Here is a 12,236-nt window from a genome sequence, read left to right as displayed (position 1 = left end):
GTGCTAGAGGATCCTTGGCCCTGGCTACAAACATGGGTAACTTGTTTTTTGGGAGGCCAAGATGTCTACATCCGGATTTCCCATTTCTGACATCAGAGATTGAAGATGTTGGGATGAAGGGCACATTCCCCCTGGTCCAGGTGGTGACAGCTGAGGTAATCCACCTTCCATTTGTCCACCCCTGAGATGTAAAAAGCAGAAAAAGGCCAAACAGTGTTTCTCCACTCATGAGATGACCAGGCTTGCGTTAAGGCGGTCTTGATTCCTGGTACCTCCTTAGAGGCCGATATAGGCTACAGTCATGGAATTGTCTGATTGTACCCTGATCAGTTGACAATGAAAATGGAGGGGGGGATCCATTGATTCTGAACTAGATTGATCACTCTGAGCCCTAGGATTTTGATAAGGAGTTTGGCTTTTTTGACCTTGTTCCCTTCATTGTTAGCAATTGGAACTCTCCTCCCCAGCCCATAAGGATGGCATCTGTTGTTAGCACCCTGCATGGGTGTGTTAAGAATGACTTCCCCCCCACGCTGGATTAGTGGAGCGGTTATATCGTTATTAATTTCATTTGAAATTGGACTTAGTTCAATTTAATGATAGCAGCTGCATATTTATAGGTGGTGGTCTACTTGCGCAGATTCATTAAATTATTATGATGTTTACAGGTGGCTAAAAAGGAAGAGGAGTCTTTTAGAAGGAGGTTATCAAGGTGAATGCAGAGCAAGGGCTAAATGGCAGCATGACAAACCAGTAGTGTTTATCTTTTACTGCGACGTGCAGGAAGTGCTGATGAGGCAGGTAAAGGGGAATATGCAGAAAAGCATATTTAATGTCTACTGATAAGTATTCCCCTAGTCTCAGAGAAGCAATAACTGATTTTGCAGTTTCCATGTAAAACTTTGGAACATGAAAATACTTGTTTAGGGATTTTAGGTCCAGGATATGATGCATAACCCCATTGGATTTGGCACCGTGAACAGGTTTGAATGGAAACCTTTGAATCGGTCCAAAGAAACCAGAACGACCACTTCCTAGGACAAATGATGATTCAAGACCTATTTACAAGAGAGTTGCACAAAAGGGGTAAGCATGTCTGTGAAGGGGTACATTGTAACCCAGGTGTAGACCGTCCTGCAGCATAGTCCTCAAAGCAAAAGGGTATTAGGAAGTGCCTGAGTACTTTATAAAATAAAAAAGTACTTTATAAAGGGCTCTAGGTGGAAGTCTGGTAAAAGAGTAACCTGTGATGTAATGCAACACCCAGTCACTACGCTCTAAATTAAGGAATTTTGACTGCAAAGTTCACAAAGGTTAACACTGTAAGTGAAAATTTTCAAACACAATTTCTGGGTTCCTGACAGTTTTAACGTAGATCAAACATTAGTTAGGAAACCTGTTATATGTAAGGCTACAGTATTGGCAGAGTACAGGGCAAACCTGCCCTACCTGTTCACGTTGCTGGTCCCTAATCGTGGTCCAGGCCTCACCTGTATTGGATGGACCACAACCCTGGAACTGCAAAAAGTGCAAAGCACCCTGCGGCTAACTACACGCAATGCACTAACTGCCAAGGTGAGCGCCCAAGCAGGATTCATTGCCAGAAGCAACATTACTGGCTGTCCTCACAGGGTGGGATCCAGATACGGTTCCCAAAGTTTTACAGAGGTTGCACCGATCTGGATGCACCGCTTCTAATGTTTTATTAGAAGACACTGAGGAGTTAACTAAAGAGTTGATTGAAGAATCCAAAGCAAAATAATGAACTAGTGAGGCAAAGTATTTCTCTGTAAGTGAGAAGAGGTCCATCACTTCAGGACACTAGCAAAAAACTGAGATTTAAAGAAGTGGTGTAGGGTTATAATGAGATGCCTAGGGAGGCGTCCAGCAAAGTTTTGCCATTGTCCAACCACCTGAAAGTACCTGCCTAGAACCCTGGGTCCATGAATATCTGGCCTGTGTCCTCTACTGTGCCATTACGATATAAACATAGTGGTAGAGATAAGCACACCATCAATGTAGGTAGACACTTTTTCTTAGTGAAAGTCCACGCATAAGCCTTTTCAAACTACTGTAAACTAATCACTGTCAACCAAACTGTAAAAGCTAAAAATAAGCATTAATGTGAATTCTAAATAAAACTAGCTAAACAGAATGAGAAACTGACAAAAATAGGGTAGTTGTGTTTCTATTTAACTCTTTTATGCAGCGACTGGGTTTTTCTGGGTAAAAGAGTCAAATCTTCATTTGCTGGTGACCCCTTTACAACCTTGCTGCAAAAAAAGGGACAAAGCACAACTCTGAACCAAACTTTTTTGGTGTGGACTTTCCCTCATGTTGTTTACGGAGACAGAAGTGAGCAAAATCACTTCAATGGGGGCAGAAAAAACTATATACATTTACGTAGAATGGGGCAGAGTGAAGTTTTTATTGTTGCTTGTGTCCCACTAAGCAAATTTCTGCACCTATATAAGAAGTGAAATCTCCCCACAGGACACAGATGACACAAGAAAAAACCCGAAAGACAAAAAAACCTTCCCTACTAAACCCAAACCAAAAAACAAGCTATGGCTAGAGTTGGGCTTCAGGAATAGGACTGGATGTCTGGCTCACAGCACTCTTCCACATTTCCTTAGGGAGCTTTTACACTAACGCCACCGCTCCTAAGAAACAATTATGACAGTGTGAGAAAGCACACTAGATAGAGTTGCTTCAAAGTTTTGGAGTAAGGTGAAGGGAAACTGTACACCCTGGAATGTTTTACAGGCTTGGTTACGGACAGCTTCACAGAGGATATAACTACACATATGCATAGGAAATAAAAATCCAATTTCAACATAGAAAAACTATTAAAGTGCATGCGTGGTCAAAAATCTAAAATTCAAATGAAGCAGAGATTGCTTACACATGTATATTGTCCCTAATTACAGACTACTTAGATATACTGGAAATATAGGCTGTATCTAACTTCCTTCCATGCTACGACAAAGTTGACAACGATGCATTGAAATAAGCAATGTTGTCAGCCCTGCATGTAAAGTCTGCAGCTGGACAGAATGTCCAACCGTACCTACAATGTCTCAGTATCCTTTGCTTATATATGTAATACCAATGCGCATAGGAAGTGTAGTGCTCAGCCTGCACATCTAGGCGGCACAGAAATGTCTGTATAAACCACTGGTGTACTCCAGTGGTTGAAGTCACTTTGCACACTGATGAGGAATGTGGAAGGAAAGCACATAAAAATTGTTAGAAATTATTTACATCTACTCTAAAGTTGGTGCTCAAGCATGGAATTTATGGCCATCACCATCATCAAGAGGTACCCACTAACAATATGCTACAATGCTGTTGCCTCACTCATCCTACTACTTTGAATACTAAGAACATGGAAGACAGGTAGTGTGCAGATTCTAAGTGTCCAAGGTGGAAAGAGCGACCAGAAACAAAAAGGAACAACATTTTCTGCCACCCATTTGATCAGAAGTGTCCATGTTGCAGATTTTTTTAGGCAAATAAAAAGAAGCTGTTCCCAATATATGGTATAGCAAATCACTCAATACAAAGACTTTGGATTCAGGACTTCTAGGTGCTCAACAGGAACACTATAGGGAAATGAAGGCTGCTATTCTACAACATTAACACTCTGCCACGTTTATTGTCACTTTGGATCTACTTTTGGTGCAGTACCCTATACCAACCAATCAGAATTCATTTTTACGTCAGACCAATACAAGATAGATTCTGATGGATTCCGCTCGCTAAGAGGTTGTAAGAATACAACAAATTAAGTTTACAAAAAGTGGTATACATAACTGAACTGAAGTGAATTACTTTTACAAAAGTAGACTTTACCTTTAGGAGTACATTTATATTAAATATTGGGCCAAAATGTTTGCCTATCTGCAGTCCCTAGAAATTAAAGTGTTCCCTGCCGCTTGATGTTGTGTGCACAAGGCAGTTTAGGATTGCTGGAAAGTAGTGTCAAAGGCACTCAGTTATAATTTTGAACACCTGTGAAAATAAAGTATGGAAATCCCCGTGCTAAACCAGAAAGAAGGAAGAGAGAGTCACACATTAGTGAAAGGAACAAATGTGTTGAGTGAACACATCTTGGAACCCTGGGATACCTTCTGGGCTCCTGAAAAGGCGTGATAGAAGCTAGAAACGTAGGTCATGATGGCCTTCTCATCGGGGCGCGCAGTCCCAACAATGTCTGTCAAGAAAAGGTTTAAAGCATGTTGATATAATAAATGAAAATGGAGACAGACTTAACAACACAGAATGTAATAGGCGATGTAAACAGCGATCGTGAACAAACATTTAACCTACATAATTTCACATCAAGCAGACTCTTCAGCTTCGCTGAAAACATTTATTCATGCTGAGACATTAAAGAACATCAAAAGGTTTCCAATCCATTTTTATAAGAATAAATAAGCACTTCAAAAACTTGGCAAACATCCCAGTGAAATGGCAAAGTGGCAAGGTGGAAATGCATGAAGGTTCTAAATTAAAAACAATGACAATCATTTGTGGGAAAAATGACTTAATTTCAACCACTTGGTAGGGGACAGAAAACTATTGCAGTTAGCACAGCTTGCTTTATAACAGATCAAAGTATAGAGCTTACATGTGAAAAGAATGCTAACAAGAACATTTCTTCTTGTCCATAGCAACCAATTAGAACCCTGTTTAACTTTCAACTCTGCGCTGTCAATATGACACTTGGAAGCCGATTGGTTGTTATGGACCAACTAGAAATTTTCTTGCTAGCCCGCTTATTCTTGAATAAGCCCATTTGTGGACAGGTGGCAGCTGCATTTACAAGTAGCAATACAGTACCTAGAGAGCAGCTGCCAATGCCCTGGCCTTAAAGCACAACCTAATTAAGTAGCATTTAACGTAACATCTACCAGGCTTTACTTACTTAAAAGAAAAAGTTGGTTTTTGTATGCTCTTAGTGTCAAATGTTTACCCAGATCCTTACAATTGTGGTCTATATCAGCCTCTCTCAACCGGGGTTCTGTCCGGGCTCTTCAGGGGTGCCACAGTATCCTGGTACAGAAAGGCTGATTGGTTGAGAAGCTGAAGTGCGAAGTGTGAGCTGGATTAGGGTAGTAATGAGCAGAGCCATGGACAGGCTGCTTCCAGAGTCCCGGCATGCTCTGCCTCCCGTACCATGCAGTATTATGTAATCAATTTTAACTGACATTGCAGGAGCAGAATGTGAATTTCAGCATGTGAACACATCAGTCGGGCACAGTAAACTGTGATTTTTCAATAGGCTATAAGTATGTTAGTGTAAGTGTGTAGGAATATATGTATGTGTGTACGTACATTATGTATGTATGAGCTTTACCTAAGCATGCATTCATGCAATGGCCATGTTTGCTTGCATGGGGATGTACAAGTGTTCCATGCAACCTCATCCACGCCCATTGAGACACAGAGGCTGCAGGACACAGCCATTGCTCCCCATTTTAACATTCATGTGGGTGCAAGGCCCCAAACGCAAACAGTGTGCATTCAGGGACCGTACCCACTCAGATATCAAGTTAGGAGCAGCAGCTGTGACCATGCAGCTACTGCATCCCAACTGACCAGCACCCTCTCACGAGCGTACGCTTAAGTACGCCCATGTGAACAAGGCCTTACTCCTGACCACTCTAAAATCAGAACTGCTTTTCTAAGCTAAAGGGACCACTTTTTTTGGATGAGACGCCTCAAGGACGAAAATACTTTTAAAGGGTGCAGTGACTAAACAAAGTTGAGAAACACTAGTCTATATCACCCTGGATACAATGATAGGACCATCTGGCATCTGGGATCTAATGGGAATGATCAATTTACCTGAACAAGACATGAATTGGGATGGTTTTTCTACACCCCTAAAACAACTTCAGCTGCAACCTCATTCTAAATACACCACATCAAGACATATAAAGAAAAAAAATTGAAGGCTTGAAAAGGAATCCCTAAAAGTACAACCAGTTGTATGTGAGAGCCATCCAGTCAAGATATTTGATTGTGCTACAGTGCATAAAAAAAAGAAATCACTTGTAATTGATCACCTGCCTTGGAAAATTTTTATTTGGTGTCATGGGGGGTAGTGGTAGGGATTTTTTTTTTTTTCCAATAGTTCAAACATTTCACCACAAATGGTCACATATAGGCCTCTTGCACACTTCTGCTTTTTTGGACCAAATTTTAGGGGTTTGTTTTGCGTGAATTTGCGCATTTTTATGCGTGTATTTGCACATTTGCGTGCAAATACCTTCCTAGGGAAAATTAATTCATATTTATGCTCATATGCGCGCATTTGCGCTCACGGTGTAAAATTTTGACCGGGAACATAGATTTTCCTTTTTTTTTTTTGTAAACTGAGGAATACTTGCCACTTGTTTACATTGTAAAGAATGGGCTGCATTTTAGCTCAGTAAAAAAAAAAAAAAACAAACACACTGTACTGAGCTTTTTCAAGCTGCAAGAGGCCTTAATCATTTGTTCACCTAAATTTGCACAATGTTAAGCACAGAAAATTATCCGGTGAATACTCCATCCCTAAAATGGGAGGCAGATTGTCTGAACAAAAATTGCAGGAAGTCATCACGCACAATCACATGGTGAATATACATTTTTTTTTTTTTTTTTTAAAGAATAGCAGTTCATGTAGATCTAAACTTAAAGCAGTAATAAACCCAACAGTAAAAATGTATTATATTGCAGCTTAATAATAGCTAGATGTAGTGGCTGCATTAATTTCCTTTTTTTAGGCTTTCTTTCCTTTTTTTTTTCCATTTGATGACCTGGCCAGTAAGTCTGTTTTTTAAAAGAACAGGATCTCTTCCAGATGTTTCAGTTCACAGGGATGAGGCTAACCATATACCACTAGCAGAAGTGCTTACAATGATCAGATTTTATTTATTCATGAAAATCTTTAAAGGAAAAACTGTAACTTATTATAAAATGTGACGAGGAGTTTGCTTCAATTTGTTAGTTTATTTAAATCTGCTAGTACATTTAAAAACACTCCCCTCCCCCCAGACTGACAATGATGCTGTCTGCTGTGCCCCCTTGTGCTTCTTCATCAGAGGAGGTTTGTTACTGACTAGATCACCAGGTGAAAACTGAGCGGAAAAAGCCTAAAAAAAGAAAACAAATGCAGCCACCACATCGAATGATTGGTAAGCTGCAATAGATTACATATATTTTTGGTTTTGGGTTTAATACCGCTTTAAGCCACATGAAAGAGCCCAGATGACAATTTAACTGAAATGTTATTTCCAATGCAGGGCACATAACAGGTTCATTTGTTTTTAACAACACTACCAAGTGCCTATACTGCCCTATCCTTTATACTCCTCTTTACCTTCTATACTCCCCTGCTGATTCATTTGCCGGGGGAAGTGATTTGGCATTCTCAGTACTTCCTGGTATGGGAGAGTATGTTATTCATCCCCATTCTGGTGATTGGCCACTCAGAAGGTAGGCTTGCTTTTGATATTGCTTTGTAAATCATACTTTTGCTTTACAGCCTGCTATACATGAATATACCATGACATTTTCAAACGAGGGACCGAAAAAACTATTCACAGTTGGTAAGCGAAGATGATCAACAAAGTGCTATAGGTGGTTGTGGGTAATCATTCCATACCCCAATAGAAATGTCGCTCCTTGTTATAAAAAAAAAATTCTATATATTTTTTTCTAACAACGTGCAGTCTCAGAAAACAATCTCGCTATAAAACCAACAGCCCTTAGAAAATATATTAAAAAAAGAAAAGAAAATGGTAGTACTGAAGGTAATGCGATAAAGAGTTCTCCCCAGAAAATTTAGTCTCCAAAGCAGTAATTACCTTCAGCATCCAACATCTTGGGAATATCAAGGAACCTCTCAGCGACATCGAAGGCCGTATTCAGATTTGTGTAGGGGTCATCCTACAAATACCAAAATGCAATGAAAAAACACCATGTTAAATAAACATACAGTATGCTGGAGTTCCACTTTAATAAAAAGTTTAAATGTTTGTTACAGAAAACAAATGAAAAGTATTCATTATAGCAAAAAAGACTGAATTACCTTTCGTAATTTGCCATAGTCAATGAGCTCTGGGCGGTGTCTATGAATAAGGGCACAGAATCCAAGACCATCTTTCCAGCTGTAAATAAAGAAGGGCAAGTGACCAATTATTGTCATTAGTGTAGTATATTACCAAAACATCCAGCAATTTGCACTACTAGAAATTAATTATGAAATATTGCATATTATTTCAGATTGATCATGTTGTAAATATCTTTTGTAAATCTGACCGGCGGTTCAACACACACACACACAAAATTTTCAGGAGGGATCCCCCTGCCTTTAGTTTATAAACTCCTGCATGGATTATCAGCTGTCATGAGACAGTCAAGCATTGCTGTGCTTTCTTATTGTAAAGTCCAATTATCTCAGCAATTAAAGTGTCAAAGTGTTATGGAAGCGCTCTGTATAAAAAGTTAATTTGTAAATAATGATTTTACATAAATAATAAAAAATTGTATAAGGCTCCTTTCACACGGCCGATCCGCTGCTTTCCATGTGTCTGCAAATCATCCTATTTTTTTGCGGATGATTTGCGGACATCAATGTAAGTGAATGGCACTGCGGATGTCAGCGGAATACCATCCGCTGACATCCGATTTTCCTCCTTTCAGTTCTGTTCCGTTTTTTGGAACGGAACAGAACCCTATTTTTCCATCCGTGTAAAAAACGGAAAGGAAGGAAAATCGGATGTCAGCGGTGTCATCCGCTGACATCCGCAATGCCATATACTTACATTATGTCCGCATATCATCCGCAAACGGATGGGATGATATGCGGGCACACGGAGCGGATGACAGAAATGTCATCCGCTCCGTGGAAAAAAAAAAAGTCCCGCAGCGGACCTTTCACACGGAGCGGCCGTGTGAAAGGAGCCTAAAACATCTATATGAAAGCTTAAATCCATTCTAAAAAAATAAAAAAAAATAGAACTGACCAAAATCATTGTTACAGTTTCCCTTTAAAGACCTATGAATAAGATGGACAGAGGGGAGGGAGATAATGATTGGACATTTGCTGATATTGCCTTCCTACTTATAACACCGAAGTGAGGTGTGAAGTGTCTCTTTCCGGGTCTAGCTGTCATTTTCCTCAGTTGGTCTGTCCAGGGAAGAAGTGAATGGAACATGATCTGCACTCCACTAGCATCAGTAGAAGGCAGGTGAGACATCAGGGGTCTAAAAGACCCTTGATGTTTCATTAAAGAGAACCGGTCACCAAAAAAGCTTTACATAGGGCAGGGATCTCCAAACTACGGCCCTCCAGCTGTTGTGGAACTACAAGACCCATGAGGCATTGAAAAACTTACATTCACAGACATGGCTAGGCATGATGGGAATTGCAGTTCCTGAACAACTGGAGGGCCATAGTTTGGAGACCTCTGACATAGGGAATAAAACAAAAATATACCCAGACACTTCAAACCTCCCCTAAAGATTCTTGAGCCCCTGTTCCCTAACGTTGGGGGTGCCTATGTACAAAAACATTGATTGTTACATATCACTATACAAGCCAGAGTGGGAGCAATAATTCTAGGGCCATTATTCATGGTTAACTCTAACTTGATGACCTGTAGAGGTTTTTAAAATGTAGCCTATGGAAAATTTAGGATACTGAAGTCGGTTGCTGTTTCATGGGCATACACACAATTTTAAGGCTTGACATTTTGGGTATCTATTTACACATTGCCATTTCATCTATTTTATTTTACCAAAATATTGGGTAATATATTGTGTTAGTGTGCCCTAAAATTAAACATTTTTTTTTTTCACTGAATTTCTGCACTTGATAAACAGTTGCACTAGAACGGTGCGACATAATAAAATGGAACTACAGTACTACTATTTTACTCTCCAGAGTGTCTGCTTTAAAAATATATAGGTTTTGGGAGTTTAAAGTAATCTTCAGTCCTAAAACAATTTTTTAAATGTTTGCAAAAATGGCTCTGCCAGCAAAAATGGTTTAGAAACTTTGCATTATGGGAACAACATGCGGAGGATTGGTCTCGAACATATACAAATTCTAACCCCAGTTTGGGATCCATCTATTCTCTGATTGAACAAGGTGGAGATCATCATCTGCCCCTCTTCACCTCGTTTAATCAGAAAATGCTTTATGTTTATTAAAAAAAAAAAAAAAAAAAACAAGGCATTTTATAAATGGTGGTGCCGTGTGACCACTCTGTGTTGTCAGTATGCAAAGGGGAAGCTGCTGGAGCAGCACACAGAAGACCAGGGTTATCACTGTATGTAGCATGGACTACTACAGCGATTCTCAGCACCCCCAGCAGCCCTATGGATATCAGATATTGATACTTAAATCCTATGTTTGCAAAGAATATAATTTCTGGATTTTTGCTTTAAGGTCCACTTACCTGATGTGGAAGTTCTGTATATTTACATTCTTGTATGGCGCTGTCTTTCTTTGACACCACAACAGAAGCCCTTCTTTGGCAGAGGTTTCTGTAACAGAAACACAATGTTTTATTTCTTTAACTCCCTGTAAACAACTAAAAATAAAAAAACATAAAAATCTAGTATTTAGGCCCCTTTCACACTAGTGCGACTTGTCCCGCGATTTTGGACCGCAAAATCGCATGACAAGTCGTTTTCCATTATTTTCAATGAGCCCCATTCATATCAGTGCGTTTTGAAGTCGCACCGACTTCAAAGTAGTTCCTGCACTACTTTGCCACGATTTGATTGCGTTTTGAGCCATAGCCATAGCTTTCAAAATCGCGTCAAAATCGCGCCGCAAAATTGTGGCAAAATCGCGTCGCATAAGTGTGAAAGGGACCTAAATGCTTACTTGCTTTTTTTTTTAGCCTTTCCATAAATTGTTTTAAATTACTTGCAATGTGCCTCTGAAGTCTCAAGAAATTTTGACTATTCCAAGAGTCAATTCGCTAGCACAACCCTCTGCTCCCTGTCATGTCATAGCCATCTCCACTTCTGGGAGTATCTAATTACTCTGTGCTGGCCCAGCTCCTGCACCCTTCTTTATATGACCTTTCCGCTAGCTGCCAAAAGTGGAGCCAAGAAGAATACCCTAGAGAGTCATTTAAATGACGGCTCGGGGGTTTGCTAATAGCAGATGTTGCTACTAAAGCAAAAAGTCAGATCAGCGCTAAATATTTCCTAGCGGAGGTATACTGCCATATAATCCAGATCATGAAAGCATTCCCCCCAATGGTGGGTAATCTTCTGGTTTGCAGCCCTTTTCTGACTGGGGAAATCTCTACAACAAAAAAAAAAAAAAAAGAAGAGGGCGCAAAACCTTGGGCATAACGTTTGTTAGAATATAAAGGTGTCAAAAACCTACTTTCCTCCAAAAAATCCACGAGGACAACAAGGCATATGCCAAGCCCAACAGCTGACACTGAATACAGGGTACAAGTGCTTTGTTAGGCCTTGGATATCACTCGATAACAAGCTGATGGGTTTTCGAGAGCTCTGGTATTCTAATAAAATGTAATGCACACGGTTTTGCAACCTTTTTTATTACAATATATGTTGTGCCAACCCTAGGCTAAACATTCTTGTTAGTTATTTTAGCCCTAATTCTTGCCACAACTTATCCTAGAAGTGTTGAAAAGTACATTAATTTGAAAATTGTATTCAGATAAAGCCTCATTAGGTCTCTGCTAAACTGGGAAGATTGAAAAAGCAACATCAACACATCATCCATTTGTTTTACAAAAGGTTTTAACCGCAGACTACAAAACAGATGTGGAACTTTATTCAAACAGAAAGGGCACTTTGTATTCCCTACGAGATTAAGCAAACATTGCACTAACAAGAGTGAAACAATCTGAAACAGATGTATACAGGTTGGGAGGGTGAATGTCTTTAAATTTAGGCATTACCTGTGCCACAGAGCAACAGCTAGCCACTAGGGCAAAAAAAGGAATGACCGGATTAATGGACTACTATTTACTACTAAAATCTGCAAAAACCCTAGATACTTTTTGGGGTCAAAGGTGCCAGTGTTCAGATAGGTAATATGCCAGTCTAGAAGAATGACACAGCCCTGTATAGGGTCTATAATGTCACAATAGACTATAAAAGGTCATTTTATGAGAACTGATGTCACCCTAGGGATCCCCTTTATTTTCCAGAGTCAGAGAATATTTGAAAAATTCACTTTGGCCTTG

The 12,236-nt window shown here is 39.8% G+C and overlaps 1 protein-coding gene across 3 annotated transcripts in view; it reads right to left on the bottom strand.

Annotated features, from left to right (window-relative positions):
- The window catches only part of ACTN1 (actinin alpha 1), a 225,925-nt gene that overhangs the window by 96,823 nt on the left and 116,866 nt on the right, over positions 1 to 12,236 (bottom strand). For all 3 annotated transcript variants that reach the window (XM_082275537.1, XM_082275538.1, XM_082275539.1), the window contains exons 5-8: positions 10,458 to 10,545; positions 8,084 to 8,162; positions 7,860 to 7,941; positions 4,131 to 4,216 (exon numbers count right to left, since the gene is read on the bottom strand). In XM_082275537.1, coding sequence (XP_082131663.1) covers positions 4,131 to 4,216; positions 7,860 to 7,941; positions 8,084 to 8,162; positions 10,458 to 10,545 — 335 coding nt within the window. The remainder of the gene's footprint in view (positions 1 to 4,130; positions 4,217 to 7,859; positions 7,942 to 8,083; positions 8,163 to 10,457; positions 10,546 to 12,236) is intronic.

Source organism: Pelophylax lessonae (genome assembly GCF_965119305.1).
Source record: "Pelophylax lessonae genome assembly, chromosome: 13".
Classification (NCBI taxonomy): Eukaryota; Metazoa; Chordata; class Amphibia; order Anura; family Ranidae; genus Pelophylax; species Pelophylax lessonae.
This window is presented reverse-complemented; position numbering and strand designations above follow the sequence as displayed.